This window comes from Ursus maritimus, unplaced genomic scaffold (genome assembly GCF_017311325.1).
Source record: "Ursus maritimus isolate PB19 unplaced genomic scaffold, ASM1731132v1 scaffold_12, whole genome shotgun sequence".
Lineage (NCBI taxonomy): Eukaryota > Metazoa > Chordata > Mammalia > Carnivora > Ursidae > Ursus > Ursus maritimus.
The window spans coordinates 2,975,072-2,994,739 of NW_024423564.1; the positions used below are offsets into that span (position 1 = coordinate 2,975,072).

Consider the following 19,668-nt stretch of genomic DNA (forward strand, 5'->3'; position numbering starts at 1 on the left):
ACCCAAATCTCTATCTCTAGTCCGGACAGACCTGTCTCCTAAATGCCAGGCTTAAATATCTATCTACTAGACACTTCTACTTGGATGTTTAATAAATTTCTCAACTCAAATGTTCAAATTCCTAATCTCCCCCAAGCTTGTTTCACCTATAAGTTTCCCCATCTTAGTTGATGGCCAGTCTATCTTTTCAGTTGCTTAGGATAAAAACTTTGGAGTCATCCTAACTCCTCTGGAATGAAGCAGATAAATTAGAGACATAGAGAAAGAGAGGGAGAAATAAGCAGTGGCCAGACCATGGAAGGCCTTGTGTCTTATACGTCATGGGGGAGTCACTGAAGGGTTTTAACAGGTTACCAGGATCAAATTTGCTTTTTTTTTTTTTTTTAAGATTTTATTTATTTGTTTGACAGAGATAGAGACAGCCAGCAAGAGAGGGAACACAAGCAGGGGGAGTGGGAGAGGAAGAAGGCAGGCTCCCAGCAGAGGAGCCTGATGTGGGGCTCGATCCCATAACGCCGGGATCACGCCCTGAGCCGAAGACAGACGCTTAACCGCTGTGCCACCCAGGCGCCCCTCAAATTTGCTTTTTTGAAGGACAATTCTGGAAGCTGTGTGAGAATGAATTGGGGGATGCAGGTGGGAAAAGCTGGAGAACAAAAGGCCACTGTAAGACTTCTAGAAAGATATGATGAAAAATGGGACTAAAGAAATACCAGGAGTAGAGAGGAGGAACTGGATATAGGAGAGAGAGAAAAAAAAAAAAAGAGGACTCTTCAGTATTTGGTCAATGATTAAATGTGGAGGATGAGGATAACTTTCAATTTTCTGGTTTTGGTGACTAGGTGTAGCGGTCTAGGTTTGAGAAAAAAAGCAAGACTGATTTACCAAAAGTAAGACAAAAACATGTGTTGGAGATGCCTGTGGAACATCCCAGCAGAGATGTCCACTAAACATCCATCTGACATTTAGGCCTAATGACTTCCCTGAATATGGGTGCTGAAGCCATGGGAATAGATGAGTTCGACTTACCTAGGGAGACCGTGTAGAATAAGAAGAGAATTGAAAGACAGCTTTGGAGAGTCCTTAACAACTACAGGACAAGCAAGATGAATAGCCGGCAAAGGCAACTGAGAAGGAAATTGTCAGAAAGGTAGGAGAACCAGAAGGGTTCTAGCGAAGCGACTTTCAAGAAGAACAGAATGGTTAACAGTGTGAAATGAACAGTGGGGGCAAATAAGGTGAGGACTGAAAGAGACCACTGTGCATGCTGTCGTATATGAATTTGTAAGAAAAGGTCTTAGTGTATTATAGTGGAGTCAGAAGCCAGGGTGCATGGAGAAGACAGTGACCTCATCCAGGAAGCTTGACTATGAAAGAAAAAAGACAGGTTAGAGGAGAACCCACGTTCAAGGGCTTCATATTGCTTGCTTAATAGGAGAAACCTAAGTATGCTTTTGTACTCTGTGGGAAAGTAGTTATAGATGAGGAGAAGCTGAAAATATAGGAGGCAGGGAGAGAGAGGGAGCAAGCAAATAATCAATACAGGAAGGCTTCAGAACAGATGGTAGGAGTCCAAAACTAGAGTGCAGATGGAATAATCAGCTCTAAGTGGGGAAAAAAGGATGTATTTCCTTAAGAATGGAGGAAGGACATTAAGGTAGGTATATGTAAATAAGCTTATAAATATGGGGGCTAGACACTGAGGGAGTTAATGTCTAACAGACTTAATTTTTTTTCCTCTAGGAAACACTGCTGTGGGCTGGGGTGGGTTAGGTGATTTGAACAGAATGGAAAATATTCAAAGCCGATGTGGAGAAAGACAAAGAGAAAGAACTAAGGGTGCATAAAACTTTAACCGGGAAGGCCCAAGTGAGTTTAGAAACAATGAATTTGTAGTGGCACTAATCTATAATTTGTGTGTAGATACCAGCCTTAAGGCTAAGTTATTAATCCAATATTAATCTAGTGCTTTAGGCTGCAGGGAAAGAGGTTCTTTGTAATTTACAGGAAAGCATTACCTGAATCACTAAAATTCTCTACACCATCAAGGTTTTTTTCCTTCAAGTCCTTGCCTCCAGTTACTGGCCAGCTTTCTCTTGCTGAGAAAGGTCATTTGCTTAGGAAATGTTGCATGATTATGATAGTAATATTTTTCTACCAAATATCATGAAATCTTAATTACTTAGGGACTGAATATTCAGGCAAAATACCGGTTCTCTTCTTCTTCTCCAGCTGAGAGGTATTGTTTCAGCTCTGACTAATCTTTCTACAGAAGGGGATAGGGAATATGAACAGCTAAAACTCAAGTTCAGTTCTCGTCAGACTCTTCAGGGATATATTTCATAAGGGGATCAACTAAGCTACAGTTGGCTATAATTTTAAATACTGACACGAGTCTCTGTAACCTTTATCATAGTATTACCCTCATGGATATATACAATTTCTTTTCAACACCAAATTTCAAAGAATGTGAATTTTTAATTCTTCCTACTATGTTGGTTCTAGAAGTACCAATGAGCTGAGATAATAATGGCTTCTCAAATACAGTCACAACTGGTTTAATAATCATTAAAGGATGTGAAGAATGAGTTCTGTGGAGAAAAAAAATCCAGTGTTGCAAGAATGTGACATTGAGGAGACAGAAGACATTCTACCAATTGTTTGGTCTATGGTGTAACTATCTGGGTGTCAGCCTAGGTGGAAACAGGGAAAAAAAAAAAAAAGCAGAAGTAATAAAAGTTAAAAATAAAAAAAAAGTTCGGAAGTAATAAAATCCTCAAAGCTGAAATGAAATTCTATTCTCAGAAAATGAGTTGTTTTTTTTTTTACAGTGAGATTCCATATGTAATATTCTTTATGTTGAGGGCCAACCCTAGGCTGACACTCATTATGCAGTTTATCTTGAGTAAATACTCATGAACTGCATAGATTATTTCATTAGGAAGAAGGGAAGGAAGTTTCTCCCTTGCAGGGGTACAGTGACTGATGAGAGGAACCAGACAGTAACATTTTTGAGCTCCTGATCTAGTAAGTCAATTTAAAAAGCAGCCCCCGCCCATCATCTGCCTCAAGAGTACGTCTGTCTCTTGTGGAAAAGAGAGGCAAGAACTGGGAAGCAAGAAACTCATGCAGGCTCCTAGAAGAGCAGAAGAACTCTATCCTTTAGTCTGACAATTTCAGGGTGCCAGAGTATTTCTGTATTCCTGGAGAGGGAAGAAAATGTCGCAGATGCTAACTGTGGGTGTAGGTTATATTAATATAAGGACAAACCTTAGATACTGGGATAGACTCTTACAGCTTGACTGAATTGTGTACCTAACAAAGATGACTATGTCACGTTTGGTTATGAAAACATTAATAAATGTTTTCCTGAACCTCCTACTACTTATTCAAGCTGCCGTAAGGAGGGACATCGATGGGGGGGAAAACCCAACCCTGACATTTTTCCTTTTCTTTCCTTTCCTTGGTGAATTTTAAGAGTAGATGTTCTGATGAGGCCAATGGCAAAATACACAACAGATCAGTTTTATATGATGATTGAAGCTAAGTGGAATACCCAAGTTCAATTCTTTGTACACATCTTCCGGTGCTCTGTAATTCACTATAGCAACCGAAAGCATTAATTAATGCAGGCAGCAAACACTAGATAGAAAACAGCAGCCAGTTCATGCCGCATATAGATATACAAGGACACCTTGAGAACTCAACCAATTTACACCTTATTTCATTAGAAAAATAAACATTTTTCACATATAGAATCTCTGGAAATCTTTACTTCCATACATGAAAAAACTAAGCAGAAAAACTTAAGCTTTTAAGAGGCAGTATTTTTTCTACTTTGTGGACCATTACGCTTATGGCTAAAATTTAAACTTTTGAGTTCTTAGAGATAATAAAGATCTTACGAGCATTCACTGTAGGAAAAAAGGCCAATGGAAAAGGACTGCTGCCTTTATAGAAACAAAATGAACTGCTGCAACAAGATTCCACTGAATGTGTGTAAACGTGAAAAAGTGCTTCCTTTCTGAATTGACTGTGGAATGCATGACCAGATAGCTCCATTTTCTCACCAAATATTTAAGTTGCTTGTTTTCATGAGGGACAAGGAGCAATTCTGGAGTGAGAAAGAAAAATGAGCCTGCTAAATAGGATATGTGGGAGTCCCATCTGCAGAAGAAAGAGCAAAACTCAATTTGTAGATATGGCTATACTGCCAAACAGGTTAACCGCATATTTAATAGCTAAGGGCTAAAACAATTCTACAGGCGTTCCTGATTTCAAAGTCGTATTCTTGCCACATCTGCTTTGATACTTCCGAATAACAACAAAACCAAGGAATTCTATCATGATGAGACTTATCATAAAGATGACTAAAATCAATGACTCTTCTCAACGTGATGATCCAAGAGAGTAGCTAGAACTGAGAGTGAGGCCAAGTGGGTGTAGAGCCAAAATATTGGAGAGCGTTACTGGCAAACTGTAAAAATCTGAATTTGCTGGTAACCAACCAAATTTATTCCCTAGTTTAAATTTTCCAACTGTAAATCTTGTCATATCAACTGTTACAGATGCCTACACGAGAAATTTGACACCTATTGAACACCTATTTGTAAAGCACTGTGTTAAATATTGTGAAAAGCCCAAATACTAATAAAACATAGTTCTTACTTCAAGATTATGATACTTAATACAATATCAGTATCTAATGAGAAAGACAGATATGTATACAATTGATTACTATCTCAATATACAGAGGTAACCACTATTAACAATTTATTCTTTCGGAAATATTTACAGTATACATAAACCTATGTGCGCTTGCATATATATTATATACATACTCTGTGTATATGTAGAGTTGAGACTTGTTTACATACACAGGTGTATATAATAATATTTATGCTTAGATAGTTTTTTTTTTACACAAAAGGGACACAGCATTTTGCTTTTCTATCCAATATATCTTAGAAGGTTTTTATATCACCCCATGAAGAGTTATGCCATTTTTAAAGAATGCATAGCACTATACTGTAATTTAGGTAACCAGTTCTCTATCGATGGATATTTAGCTTGTTTCTGTTTTTTTTTTTTTTTAACTGTTACAAATAATGTTTTGGTAACTATCCTTGTTTATGCAAGTCTTTGTGTACTTGCACAATATATCCAGACAGCAAACTTTTAGAAGCAGAATTGTTCAGTAGGTCTTCTGAAGGCCTCTGCAGTCTACCTGCTATTAAGCAGGGCCAGAAGGTGGCGAAGGTATCTTCTGTGGCCCCTCCCGTCGTTTTGTAACCAACTTCTCTTCCTTCTTCAATGTCTCCATTACGTTAGAAACTCATGATGCGGTTGCACTGTTTTCTCCTGACCTCCTTTCCTGGTCACTCTCTTATTCCCTGAAGACTTCAGCTCTGGTTTACTGTCCTCCTTTTCACTGCTGTTCCTTTCAGGATTTTCTGTGACTTTCACATCAATGTGGATTACTCATCTCACATCCTGGTCTTCTCACCTAGGATGATCTGTTCTTCCATCCCTCATAACCAATAACCATGATTATATCATAAACTCTTGCACTGTAAGTACCTGCAGTGTGAAATCTTGAATTCAAGATCTCTTTCTCCAATAACCACCTCCTCAACTTCTAATTCACCTACACTAATACTTGTACTATAGTAATTCTTTGACCTCATCAAGACCGCCAACTCACTCAATAATACTTTATTTACCATCCGATACCCTCCTTCTGTTTTCAATTCCCCAAATCCTGGTTGGGTCTAGCTACCAGCCTTATCCTCATTTAATCTAGTACAGCCAAAAGTCGCTGGAGAAAACCACACAACTAGGCTCATGGGCTCTATTTTAAAGATTTTATTGATTGATTGATTTGAGAGCAGGGGAGGAGAGCAAGAGAGGGGGGAGGCGCAGAGGGAGAGGGACAAGCAGACTCCGCACTGAGTCCACACTCAAGTCACATGGGGCTTGACATCAAGACCCTGAGATCATGACATGAGCTGAAACCAGAAATCTGTAGCTTAACCAACTGAGCCACCCAGGCACCCCTCTATTTTAAATTAATGATCATAAAACTCTAATGCGCACTCAATTTGGCTAGAAGTCCTACTTACATTTCCCAAGTAAATCTGATTCCTGGCCTGCAAGATGACAGTTTCACAATGTTTTCTCTTTTTACCCACTACCTCGGTCGATAACTTGACAGCGTATTTTACTGAGAAAATAGAAGCATCAGCCTAGATGGTCCCATATTCTCACCATCAAAATGGTCAAAATGAAAAAAGCACCTCTGTTTCTATCAAAGACTCCTCTGCTTATGCTCTGGATCCCCACAGACTACTTGTGCAGTTCTTCCTCTTTCTCTTCTACATTTTCGACTTTTCTTTTTTAGGGAAATTCTCATTCGATTACGATTTCATCAGATATGCTCTAGAATCTCTTTCCCTTGAGCACACATTCTCTCCTAGCTATCACCCCATTTCTCTGACACCTTCATGCAAAATTTCTTTAAAAGTGTTGTATGCATTTGTTATCTCTATTTTATGTTACATCCCATAACCCTAATTTGGTTTCCAATCTCATGGAAACGGGGGGATAATTCACCAAAGACCTTTGTGTTGCCATATCTGATGGATCCTACACTGTTTTCACCTTTACCCCTCAGAAGACTAGACTCAGGTGATCACTTGCTTCTTTGTCTTTACGACACTATGCTCTCCTGGTTTTCCTTCTACCTTTCTGTCTCCTCCTCAGTCTCCATGTCGTCCACTCAATGCTCGGTCCTGGGCTCTTCTTTTCTCTTTCTATGCTCTCTCCCTAAGTGATCTTATAAATCTTATCTCCCATAGCTTTAAATATCACCAAAATCTTGTTGACTCCCAATTTATTTTCTAACATTTCTACTTGGTTATCTATAGAATAGGCATCTACAACTTAACAACTTGAGTCCCGCCCCCCCACCCCTAAAACCTGAGAGTCATTCTTGACTTCTCTCTTACCCCATGGTAAGAGGGTAAGAGTAGACACCCTCTTTAGTGGAGTAGATGACTCCATTAAATAAATCTATTGATTCTTTCTCTTCCAGCCTCCTTATCCAAACCTCTTTCATTCCTTACCTGGACTATTACAACTACCTCCTGAGTAGTCTCCCTGCTTCTATTTTTGCCTTCAAAAATCCATTCTCAAAAATAAATAAATAAATAAAAAATCAATTCTCCCTAGAAGGTGATCCTTTAATATGTAATTCAGTTCATATCACTCACATGCTAAGCTCTTCAATGGTGTCCTCTGACATTTAAAATTTAAAACCCCTCTTAAGACCCTATGTAGGGGCACCTAAGTGGCTCAGTTGGTTAAGCGACTGCCTTTGGCTCAGGTTCATGATCCTGGAGTCCCGCTGAGTCCCAGGGCTGAGTCCGCATTGGCCTCCCTGCTTAGCAGGGAGTCTGCTTCTCCCTCTGACCCTCTCCCCTTTTGTGTTCTCTCTCTCTCATTCTCTTTCTCTCACATAAGTAAACAAAATCTTAAAAAAAAAGAAAATGACCCTATGTAATCCAGCCCCTACTTATTTTTTCAACTTATTTCCTCGTTAGTCACTATGCCCCAGCCACACTGGGTTTCTTTCTGTTCCACGAACTTGCCAAGTTCTCTCTTCAAGGCCTTTGTTCCAGTGTTCCCTCTGCTTGGGATGCTTTTTCTCTTAATTGTTATATGATTGGCGCTGTCTTGTAATTCAAAGCCCATCTTAAATAGCATTTCCTCAGAGAGGTTCTCTCAATTTAAAGCAGCCCCCCTCACCTCTACAAAGTTACTTTGTAGCTTATTACCCTATTTGTTTCCTTAATAGCACTTATCTTATTTAAATTATATTCTTTGTTTACTGACTTACTGTCTCCTTCATGTAAGTTCCTTATGGGCAGGTAACTTGTCTTTCCTGTTCCACTTCCCCAGCATTTACAACAGTTTTTGACATATTGAAGACACGCAATAAATATTTGTTATATAAAAAGATGGAGCAATTGAATTATTAACTATTTTTATATTTAGGTAATAGTGACAAATGCTAACAGATGCTGACAACTGATAAATGTGCATTTTGTTGGAAAAGCATCATCTTGAGCTTTGTTGAGAAATGAATCACCCAAATGTGACAGGTTTGCTGTTATGAACTAATCATACACAATATACTTTTCTGGTGGTCTGTGGTGTCTCTTTAGCAAAAAACAGATAATTTCTTATTTGATAATTCTTATATGAAATTCATAAAAAAGTAATATTTTTACTTTTATCATACTAACTAGAAGGCCATTTAATAGAGTTATACTGTTTTTCAAAAAGCCTCTAAGATAGGTAAATAGCTGTAGGCTGGTTTGCATTCTTTCCACTTAGCTGACATTTCTGAATCTTTTTTTTTTTTTTTTTGAGGATTTTATTTATTTAAACAGCCAGCGAGAGAGGGAACACAAGCAGAGGCAGTGGGAGAGGAAGAAGCAGGCTCCCACCAGAGGGGCCTGATGTGGGGCTCGATCCCACAACGCCGGGATCACGCCCCGAGCCGAAGGCAGAGGCTTAACCGCTGTGCCACCCAGGCGCCCCTGACATTTCTGAATCTTGATGCCAACGTCCTTCAACATTTTACCTGAATGAATGTACTATCTGAATTTAACCCCAGATATTCTGCCTCTCAACCTTGGATTTTTTAAAAGATCTTTCTTTTTTGTTCTGTTTTTGTTTTTAAAGGAACAAAATGGAAAAAAAATACATTTTATCGTATAAAGAGTCATCTTTTCCTTTCAGAAGTTTATTATATTTATAAAACGCTATTCTTCCAAGACTCTTAGGTTATGATTAGCTGAAATAATAGAATTCTACCAATAGTAACAATTCTCACATCAATCTATCTGATAGGGTTCCATTACATATATTAGGTTCTTTGATAACATGTGGTCCCATTAAAAATATACAAGAATATAATTTATAACAAAGTAGACTTTGTGTATATTTAAAATTTCAGGTTGGTCTACGTAAGTTGATCTGGACGAGTTTTGTTTTTATTAAAACTAATAGACCACCGGATTAAAATGATGATTAATTGCTTCCTTTGGTTAATACCCACAAAGCAAGCTATCCTTTGCTTCTGTGTAACAAATAGCCTCTGTTAATTAGGTCTCAGTTTGTATGCTGGCCACATTTGGCAAAGTCCAATACTCACCAAAAATAGTAACAACCTGCTCTGGATGGCAACCAAGAAGCAAATCTATTTTTGGCTTTAATGTTTGAAACTCCAAATGTTAAATGCCATGGAACTGAACCTTAAATGGCATAAGCGAATTCATCTGATACCAAAGGACAGAATACAAGTATCTGGGATACTTCAAAACACCTGTTTCTTTATTCCAAAAGAAATAATCTTGCAGGCTTAGCAGATGAATTTATATCTAACCCTGACACATGTAAAACCAAAAGAATCTCAGAACTGAAACAACAGGGGAAGGAGGAGTAGAGCAATATCATCTTAGTTGCTGTCTCTTACAACACTCCACGTTTCCAACTTTCTTAGTGTTTCTGGTTTTTATTATTAATATCTTGGTTATCTTACCTGTCTCTGAGTGTGCTGGGGCCTAGATAAGGGTACACATTTTCCTTAAGCTTTCCTTTGATGAGCTGGTCCAGGGTCTCATGTACGAAAGGCTGATGTTGAGTATACACATTTTCTACTCCCTAAGAAAGGGGAAGATGATTCTTGTATAATTTTTGGGAAACTTGCAATGTAACAGTTAATGATACTCATCAGAAAAGGACATGCACTCAACAGGGATTTCATGGGATACATTCAAATGGGAATTTTACGGTTAAATAATTTAAACATTTCTTTTCATCAATTAGAAATGTTCTACTCTCATAAAAATACTTTGTAATTTAAGCCTAGCTATAGCTATTATAAAAGAATTTTGAAAATGGAATTGCTTAAATCCTTTATCATCTTTTCAGTGATTCTTATTCTTTTGTGAAAATGTTATATGATAGAGCAAATAAGAGGAAAAGACCATGTAGAAAAGGAGTCTAGAAATACTCAGGAAAATGGAAACATTTCAGGAAACATAAGAAAGGTTTGCAGATTAAAACTAATTTTATTTTTTACCATTTTAAGAAAATAGTGCTTTTTAAAAGATCTACAGTTGTTTGCTTAAATTTCCTTCAAAGAAAAACTACCAAACAAATCTTAAGTGATAAACAAATGGAGTAAAACAGCTATAACTTACAGAACTGTCCGTGTTTTACTCTGGGGTATTTCCTGGAAATATTCTGTTATTCCCTGTTCAGCTGTTTGGTCCAATGCTGATGCTGCTCCAATACAGAAAGCGTTTGAAGAAAAAGCTTTTGGGGGGATGTCTGCTTTATTTCTTTTACCTGACATAGTACTAAATCAGCAGGAATGCTGAAGTTACTTTGAAGATCTTACTTATTCACTCTCAGCCACAGGGGCTTCCACTGTTTCTCACTTAGGAAAGTATAGAGGACACGCCATACCTTCAATCCTTTGAGGAACTGTTTGGTAATAGCCACAGCATCTTTAGGGCTGAAGAGGTCACTTCCTCTAACCCGTTTACCACCATATTCAACCACTGCAGACACGAGCTATTAGGAAAAAAGAGAAACCACCTCTTATTGCTTGGGGATCAGGAAACTCATTTCATAAGAAAATACCTTTATTAAGGAAATGAAGACATGAGAGGACAGAATTATATGCTTCTGTAAGTAAAAGCAGTATAATTTCTCATTTGTCAGAGCTAAGAATATAATAATAGAGTTGCTAGCTGTCTGGTGGGATTAATATACAAATTTGGTTACCTTTCGATATTTCTCAGAAACGCCTTTATTCCTGAGGTCCAGCATTAGTCCTGGCAGGCTATTGCTGCTGTGTCGCTCATAATGTAAGGCATAAAGCATCACCAGGCGGGCAGCGTCAAACTCTGTCACTTTCGGGTTCTGCAGGAGCCTCTTCACATTCTGAAAAAAGAAAGAGCTGGTATTTATCCCCTCTTCACCTGAGTGATGTATAACATCTTAGGTCTAATAATTATTGGATGGCAGTGATGAATCTGAGTTCATGACTAAGATTACTACTATGGCAATGTGCAGGTTATAGGTTTAGCAATTGTTTCAGCTAGAGAAAATTAAATGGCTTTGCCTAAGACAAGAATTAAATAAGGAAAAAGAATTCCCATTGCAATTGCTTTAGGACAAAAATGAATTTAACCATGGATAGTTCCTTCTTTCTTTCCTTTGATGAGATGGCCTATGGTCTCATTTGGGAAAGGTTGCAGTTTCCTTGCTGAATCAAGGAACATATACTATTTCCACCATTTCAATCAACACAGCACACAACAGAACTGACCCACTGACTTGCAAAATTATTGCTTAGCGTTAGTGACTGACCAGTGAAACGGAGACAAGTTGGTAGAATTTTATGTAGGAGGACTGGGCTTAATCTCCAAGCAGCATCAGATGTAACAGTATGTTTCCACATGGCTTTTAGAGATAGGAGTATGTAAAGCACATCATCTCTAAAATGAACACTTGCGATCTTAAGAGGGCAGGTACTGAAAGCAAAGGAAGCTGGACAAAATCATTAGGTTTTGTCAATCTTCACATTAAAGAACTTCCCCATAGTACATATTTATGTTTATTACGCAGAACAAATTAATTCAAGCCAAGAATTACTTTGTAATCCCCCTCAAAGCATAAGGCACTATGCCAGGCACTGGAGGGGATACAAAGGTGAATTAGACACAGTTTCTGTTCTCAGTGAGTTCACAGACAAGGAGGTAAAGGGAAATAAAACAATTACAGCCTATTCTGCTACAAAGCACATTTCTTGAATGCACTTTATGAAATCACTAAACATGGGAATGGTGTCAGTTTAACACAGAAGGTATAATGATTTATATACGTAGTTTTTCCAGCATGTTAGTATTAAGAAGGGAATAGGATCAAGCTTCCTCTTGAGGAAGCTTTGACACTATGTTAAGAAAAAAGGACGTAAAACCTACACAAGAGTTTTCTGCAAGGAGTAGCTGGTTTTGCAGCTTTAAGAACTGTTGTATTTTCCACTGTATTAAGCTATCTGGGGAAAGGGCAAGTGCAAGTGAAAAGGATGCAAAGATATTTCTCTGAGTTAAAAAGCAAACAAAATGACAGCCAAAAACGGACTGATATCCCCATATCGTATTTTTCATTTTGGTGAAACTAGTTTGTATGAGAAGCAAAAGTTTTTCTGACCTTACATCTTGAAGAATAAAATGTGAGCCCCAGGAATGAGGAGGGTTCAAAGGATGAACTGAGTAAATTTCTAGGTGCAAATGCCTGTGGAGATTGAACTGTGCTAATATTTTTTATTAGGATTGTCACTATTTTTATTAGGGCTTTGATTACAAAGTTATATAGATTTTTTTAGTTACGTGGATTTTAAGTGACTTGCTTGTAATCCTATTTTCCCATAATACTTGTTTATTTTTAGTACATGATTTTGCAGAATGGGAGGTTTTTCAGGAAAACATATGTGGTATTATAACAGAAACTTATGTATGCAAAAACCAAAACAAGAAACAGAAACTGAGAATCAGCGCAATGTGGAGAAGGGGACACAGAGTGAAGAAAAGTACATCTGGTTGCTGAGGAATCAAGAAAGACTTCATGAAGAAGGTGACATTTGCAAAAGGCCCTAAAGAATCAGTAAGTGTTAGCCTTAGTTTGGGAGACTAAAAGAGGAGATGCTCTTAACAGGAATATGGAAATCAGAGAAAGAAATGGGTTGGGTTGAAAGACTGGCAAGAGCCTTGGAGGGCACTAGATTCTGAGGACATACATCGAAATGGAACTTCACAACTTATAAGACGCTTTCACATACCTTATCTTTTCAATACTTCACAACAACCAGGCCTAATGTTTAAGAACTCTTCTGTTCACACCAAAGAGGACTATGATGACATGGGGAACCTCCTGGGTGGCTCTCAAGTAGGAAGTTCTCTGGGTAGGGTTTCTACTGTTGCTTTTCTGGGTGAATATTTCACTAGCATCATCTTTAAGGAATCAAAAGGGAAGACATTTCTCTTCTTTAGATTTAAACCCTGCAGTCATAAGAATTTCCTTACATTTTTTCTTTTGCAGTACCCTTTCCAGAGCAATCACAGAATACAGACTATTTAGAGTATCTGTTCAAATTTGCCACTAGTTTCTACCATAATATGAAGAAATTTCGGAGTACAAATTATTATCAAGTAAGAATACCCTATTTCCTATGTCTCTCAATCAACTAGCCTAAATTTAAAACATCCATCTGGGATCTCTGTTGCCTTTTTTTTTTTTTTTTTTTTTATAGGCACAATGTTTCAATTCCTTCCCTTGGGATCACTCTCTTTTTACCTTATATCTACTCAATTTCTATATTTTTTGGCAAATTTGAGATTCTCAAGTAATTATAAAACCACAAAACTGGTACAGGGACAAAGACTGCCCCAATCAGCCTGTACCCTTCCTACTTGCTCCCTTTCTAACTACTTTCACTTACATCTTGACTCCTGGTTCTTTCCGATTTAAGAATTCACTTCTCTTCCTTGAGATCTGGTGCTGGTATTGAGATCCCTGGCTTCACTCTTAGCTCTCCCTTGAGGATGTGGCCCAGATCTGATCCAGGATTACTTTGAGTAGATTACATTGCTTACTTTTGATCCCTTAGGACCCAACCCATGACTCAGGTCAGGTCAGATTAGCTAGGCTAATCTATTTCCTCATGAAAGGAAACATGTAGGTACAAGCTGAGTTCTTTGTTATTTTCAGCTATGTAAGTCCTTGGAGAAGAAGGGCATTTTTGTCTGCCTAGATCCCATGTTATCCTCTGACTTAATTTTGAACATTTCACTCATGGCTATTTGACTCATCAACTTGACCGACAGGGGCATATGTTATGTTGAGATTCCAGGGTACTAACCAGAGAAGAGGAGAAAACAATCTGAGAGACTTCTAATTACACAGCAGGTATCTCCTATATGGTGGTATTTATATGTTGGAAATATGAATGAATTACATCATGAACTTCTGGTTTCTCTTTTCTTATTAAATTTTCCATAAGCCTTGAGACTTTTAAGAGAGAAAAGTATATTTCACATAACAGGGGCTGAGTAAAGAGCTTTGAAAGAAAACTATCGTCCCCTTAAGAAGATAGGATTCAAATGAATCACTGAATTCTAACACTCATATAGGCCTAATCAAGGAATAGGAAAAGAAAAGCAAAAACACTATCTCTGAAGGTCAAGTTTTAAAAGGAGCTAATGTTCACTCAAAAGCATCAATTAAAAAACAATTCTTTTCTGATACTTAAAGATACTTCATTGTTTTGGGCTACTTTTCTGTTTTCTTCTACCAAAACTATGATGAAGGAGCACAGCAAGAACAAATTTTTATAATGACTTAGTTACACCATAGTATAAATTACAGATGAAGTCAGCAACTAAAAATAGTTTTTATTTTTTGTTTTAATTTAACTTAAAGAACAGGAACTCTAACTTGTTATCTGCTATCACATTAATGTAGTAAAATCACCAATGAATAGCATTGTAAGTCAGCAGATTAGAATAGCAAGATGAAATTGGCAGAAGCCTTCAACATGCCGATATGATAAGAAATGAGTCTAACAGTTTGAGAGAACAGCGTTGTGGGACTATAAAGAGCTTATCTAGGAAAAATGATAGAAAGTAGGCAGGACCCAATTCCACTGACTGGTAAATACATCTGAGTCAGTATTCTTTTCCTTAATGACTAGTCAACATAAAATTTAACTTTGCTGTAGGTCTTCTGCTGGTCAACACCGTCTGAAACACTGGCTAAATGTTGGTTTAGAGAGAAAATGATCATTTTTATTCTTAATTGGTGAAAGTAAAATTGTCACCTCAACATGTCCCAAACAATTTTCTTATGATTTTAATGAGAAGGAGAAAACCCTTCTGAAATCAGGGAGAGAGAGATCTGAGGTGATGAGTAGATTAGAAAACTGTCCTGGATGTCATAAAGAAAGCAGAATGTATCATCAAATAATAATATGGATAATGTGACAGTCATTACTTACTGAATATTAAGTGCTTTACATGTGCTAGCTCATTGCACCCTCACAAAAATCTTTAAGGTGAGTACTGTGATTTTTTCCCCATTTTACAGACAAAGAGACTAAGAGTGGTTACAATTTTCAAACCCAAGCCAACAAAGTCCCAAGCCCTTAGCTACTCCTCTATACTGCTTCACACGGAACTCCTCCTCTTCATTTTTCTAACAAGTATTTATTGAGTCTTTACTAAATATCTTGAATAGGATGGTTTGAGGTCTTTTACCCAAGGTCAGGAAAGAAGAATATAAAAATAAACTAGTTCTTCCTTCTAAATTAAAAGTTATGATAGGACACACAATGGGGGGAAAACTGCTTACTTTCTGAAGATATTTCTCTTCATGGTATGAAAAAAAAAATCTTCCTCACTAATCAAATGAGTCTTTTCCAACACTGTAGATAACGTTTTAATGATAGTACATTGCAGTTTGGTTCTAGTGAAAATTCTTCTAAATCAAATTTTAGTTAGCCTGTAGGATAACTGGTTAGAAGTGGAAGCAATTTATAGGTTTTTAGCAATATATGAATTTTTTTCCCTTCATCATGATATAGTTACTATTCAATAAAGCAAACGCCATCTCTATTCAAAAACCTCAATTCATTACTTCATGACGTATTATCATCTTAAGGTCAAGCCAAGGAATGCTATAACCCATCTAGGGGTCAGGCCCCTGGCATGTACTCATTATCAAACAAAAGGTCCCTTTATAGACTATTTAAATCATGTTGCCAAAGAAATCCTTTATGGTGGGGGAGTCCAAATCAACTGCTCACTGTAAAACTCTAATAACGTGGGCAAGAAAACCTCCAAAGGATAACTTTTTAAAATATAAAGTGGATCACAAATGGAATTCATATTGTAAAGTACCTATTTTTTTCTTTTAAAGTGAAGAAGAAATAAGGTTTCAGGCAAGGAATTATAGTAACCTTGTCTAACTGATTTCTATATGGTAGAGAGATACAAATAAAGATACTAAAACTGGCTAGTGGTTAAGTTTGGTTCTATTGTTTCAAAGGGAAAAACAAAATGATAAAGAAACAGAAGGAAATTTACATTTAATCACAGGACAAAATTTAGTTTTTATTTAATAAGGAAAGAAAATTTATTTTCTTGGAAAAATTAAAAGTTTTCATAGAAATACTTCTATTAGGCCCACAAAACAATTGCAAACTGTTATTAGTAAGTACTGTTTCAATTAAGTTGGTCAAGTTAGACAAATTGTGATAGATCTTTACAAAGGAATACCACTTAGCGATTAAAAAGAATGAGTGTTTAGGTTCTGATCTGGAAAGTCTCTGAGATACAGGGTTAAGTGAAAAAGCAAAATGCAGAACTATGTGTACAGTATGTATATCATTTGAATTTTTAAAAGTGAGAAAGAGAGAGAGAGACACACACACTCACACAGACATGCACATATACAGAATAACTGTAAGGATTGGCATGTGAGACTAGTAACGACTTAGTTTTTACTACATACCTCTTTCACCAAGTACTTATAACATCTATTTAAGAATTAGAATTCAATAGATTCAAAAAATAATAAAATCAGCCTAAAAGTTCTTTGAAAGGATTTAAGAACACTGGGATAAAATTCAAAGTGATGACAGAAGTACTTTTCATAAATATAAAGCAAATATAATCTTCATGATTTTCAAACTGATGGTGTTTTCAGAGGAAATCTTAATAAACATTAAAAAGTAACAAATTCTTGGGGCGCCTGGGTGGCTCAGTCGTTAGGCGTCTGCCTTCAGCTCAGGTCATGATCCCAGCGTTCTGGGATCGAGCCCCTCATCGGGCTCCCTGCTCAGCGGGAAGCCTGCTTCTCCCTCTCCCATTCCCCCTGCTTGTGTTCCCTCTCTCGCTGCCTTTCTCTGTGTCAAATGAATAAATAAAATCTTAAAAAAAAAAAAGTAACAAATTCTAAATCCCAGTAAAGACCTCTCTATAACTAGAGCAACCCCAGGTGGGTGGATTTCTTTGTTTTAGTTAGTTGTACCATATATTCAAAGCATTATGCTTAGAGGAAGGGAACCAACATTTACGAAGCACCTATCATATGTGAAGCATTTTACATACCTCACTGGATCCTGGTAACAATCTAATAAAAGTCTGAAATCTTTATCCCTGAGGCTTGGGCAAAATAAGTAATTTTTTTTTCCTCAAAAAAAAAAACTTTGGTACGTAGAGACAGGATAAAAGCCAGGACAGTCTGGGTCCAAAGCCTGTGTTGTTTCCATTATACCATGCTGGCTTTATTTTATAAAGTCAAGTAGAATTGCAGCAGGGAAAGAAAGAGACTAAGTTGTAGAATATAGGGTCCTATTAATAAGGAAATGCCTTTTTTGTGGTGAGTGCCTTAGAAATGGCTACCTCCCAAAGGACTCTCATTCCCAAGTGACTTACTGCCAGTAATACCACACTGTCATTTCTTCGGAACCTTGCAATTATTGGATTTGTTGTCTTGTTATCCTTATATACAATCCGTTGCTAAATTGTTTTCTTCCTTTGAACGGTCTCTCAGATTTGCCCTTACTGTACATTTTTAGTACTATCACTGTGAGTCTTCTAGCCTAACTTCAGTTTTTTCACCTCTAAAGCATCCTTACTAGATTAAATCTCCTTAAATACTGCTTTCATCATATCGACTTTCTACATATGGCCCTACAATGGATCTCTCTGCTTATCTCAGCAAGTGCAAATTCCTCTTACAAGCTTTTTCATAAACTGGTTCCTGTTTACCAATTCAATTTTATCTCCTATTTCTCTTCCACACCCACTCTCCAACAGGTCACACTGTTTATTATTTTCTGCATACTTCTGCCTCTTTGCTTTTGCTGAAATCCTTGACTAAAATCCTCCCCCAGATTCTATTCATTCTTGATGGTCCATCTTAATATCACCTTCTCTAAGGAACTGTCCCTAATAACCTCAAGTCTAATTATAGTCAGCATCATAATTCTGACTTAATTAAATATTACCTTGAAACACCGCTTAAGTGTTTCTTGTGTTTTAGTTTTGTCCCTTCAACAAAGCTGTAAATTTCTTGAGGCCAGGGTCTGATTATGTCCCTTTTCTTCTAAAATGCTCTGGTAGCTCTCAACATTTTAAGATTAAAGCCCAATATCCTTTCAACGGCCACAATCAGGCCCCAGGCTGTCTTTCTGGCTTATCTAAGACCATTCTTCATCTTGTACCCTGCACTAGCTACACTGCAGTATTCTCTGTTCCCTAATTTTTCTCCCCTCACATCTCCATGCCTGCATTCTCTCTGCCAAGAATTTCCCCTCTTCTCTCTGGTTGGTGCACTTCTACTTTGTTTGGTGCCCTCCTCCTTGTTTGTCCAGTCCCAAATCTAATGTCATCTTCTTTAAGAAGCTTCATCCTTAGGGGAAACAGTTGTCCTTCCTCTGTATTTCCATATTCCTTTGTAAATACCTCTAGTATAATAGCACTTATAGCATGGTAATTCCTGGTTTAAATTTCTCTCTTCCTTAACTATATAGTGCGAGCTCTTGGAGGAAAAGGATGGTATCTTTTTCTTCTTCATACCTCTGGATCCTTATAGCACAATGTACATGTAGCAGGCATTTACATGTTCATGGAATGAAGAACAGGTGTTCAATAATAAAAAAAAATTAGATAACTTAGATAATGCATTTTAATGTATATTGTACCTTTAAAATCTTCCTTACAACACTGTGAACTAAATATCATTACGCCTATTTTAGAGATGAGGAAACTGGCTCAGAAATTAAGCCAATAGCTCCAGGTCACAAAGCCAGTAGGTGGCAAGTGGTTAAAATCCAGATCTTCTCATTTTAGTCTATTATTCTCCCTAGTCAACTAGGATGCCCTCCTACATACTCAGTTAACTGCCTGAACCCTTTGCTATTGCACATTATTCTTCTTCTGTGGTTCTTGTATCTATCTTAAATAAAATTAATCTGTGTTCTTGTCTCAACTCCTTGTTAGATTATAAATTCCATGTTGGTGAAGAAGGATTACTTGCCTTTGTATCTCTTGCTCTGCCTGGCACAGTGCCTTACACATAGTAGGTGCTCATCAAATTGGACTGAATAGATACCTGGAGAGCACTAGAATGGTCATTTTGACAGGCCAGTTCTTGCTCAACTTCTGAAACCTCCAGCAGATTCCGCTCACTGACCAACCGAGACAGCTCTCCAACCACTGTCACATGCTTTGATACAGTCCCAGACATCTTCTTAAACTGTGGGTAATTCTCAACGAAGGCCTGCAGTGGGAAAAACAGCAATTGGGGGTTCTGTTATTTCCTGACCAAGGACAGACATGCATGAAGGGAAAAAATAAGCAAGAATTGTTCTGCCCAGACTAAGGGACCTACAACTTTCAATCCCATGGCATTTTGTTTCTGCTCAAAAAGTGAAGAACTGGTACATGTCAGTAGACTGACTCTTTAAATAGTCCAAATGTGACTGAAGAATGGAAAGAAGCACATAGCTTGTTATGAAGTTTTCAC

At 37.4% G+C, this 19,668-nt stretch overlaps 1 protein-coding gene across 1 annotated transcript in view; it reads right to left on the minus strand.

The window, feature by feature from the left end:
• The window catches only part of VPS45 (vacuolar protein sorting 45 homolog), a 62,742-nt gene that overhangs the window by 28,657 nt on the left and 14,417 nt on the right, over positions 1–19,668 (minus strand). Inside the window, exons 10-13 of the mRNA XM_008695734.2 lie at positions 19,255–19,422; positions 10,861–11,019; positions 10,540–10,647; positions 9,608–9,729 (exon numbers count right to left, since the gene is read on the minus strand). Of these exons, the coding sequence (XP_008693956.1) occupies positions 9,608–9,729; positions 10,540–10,647; positions 10,861–11,019; positions 19,255–19,422 (557 nt within the window). The remainder of the gene's footprint in view (positions 1–9,607; positions 9,730–10,539; positions 10,648–10,860; positions 11,020–19,254; positions 19,423–19,668) is intronic.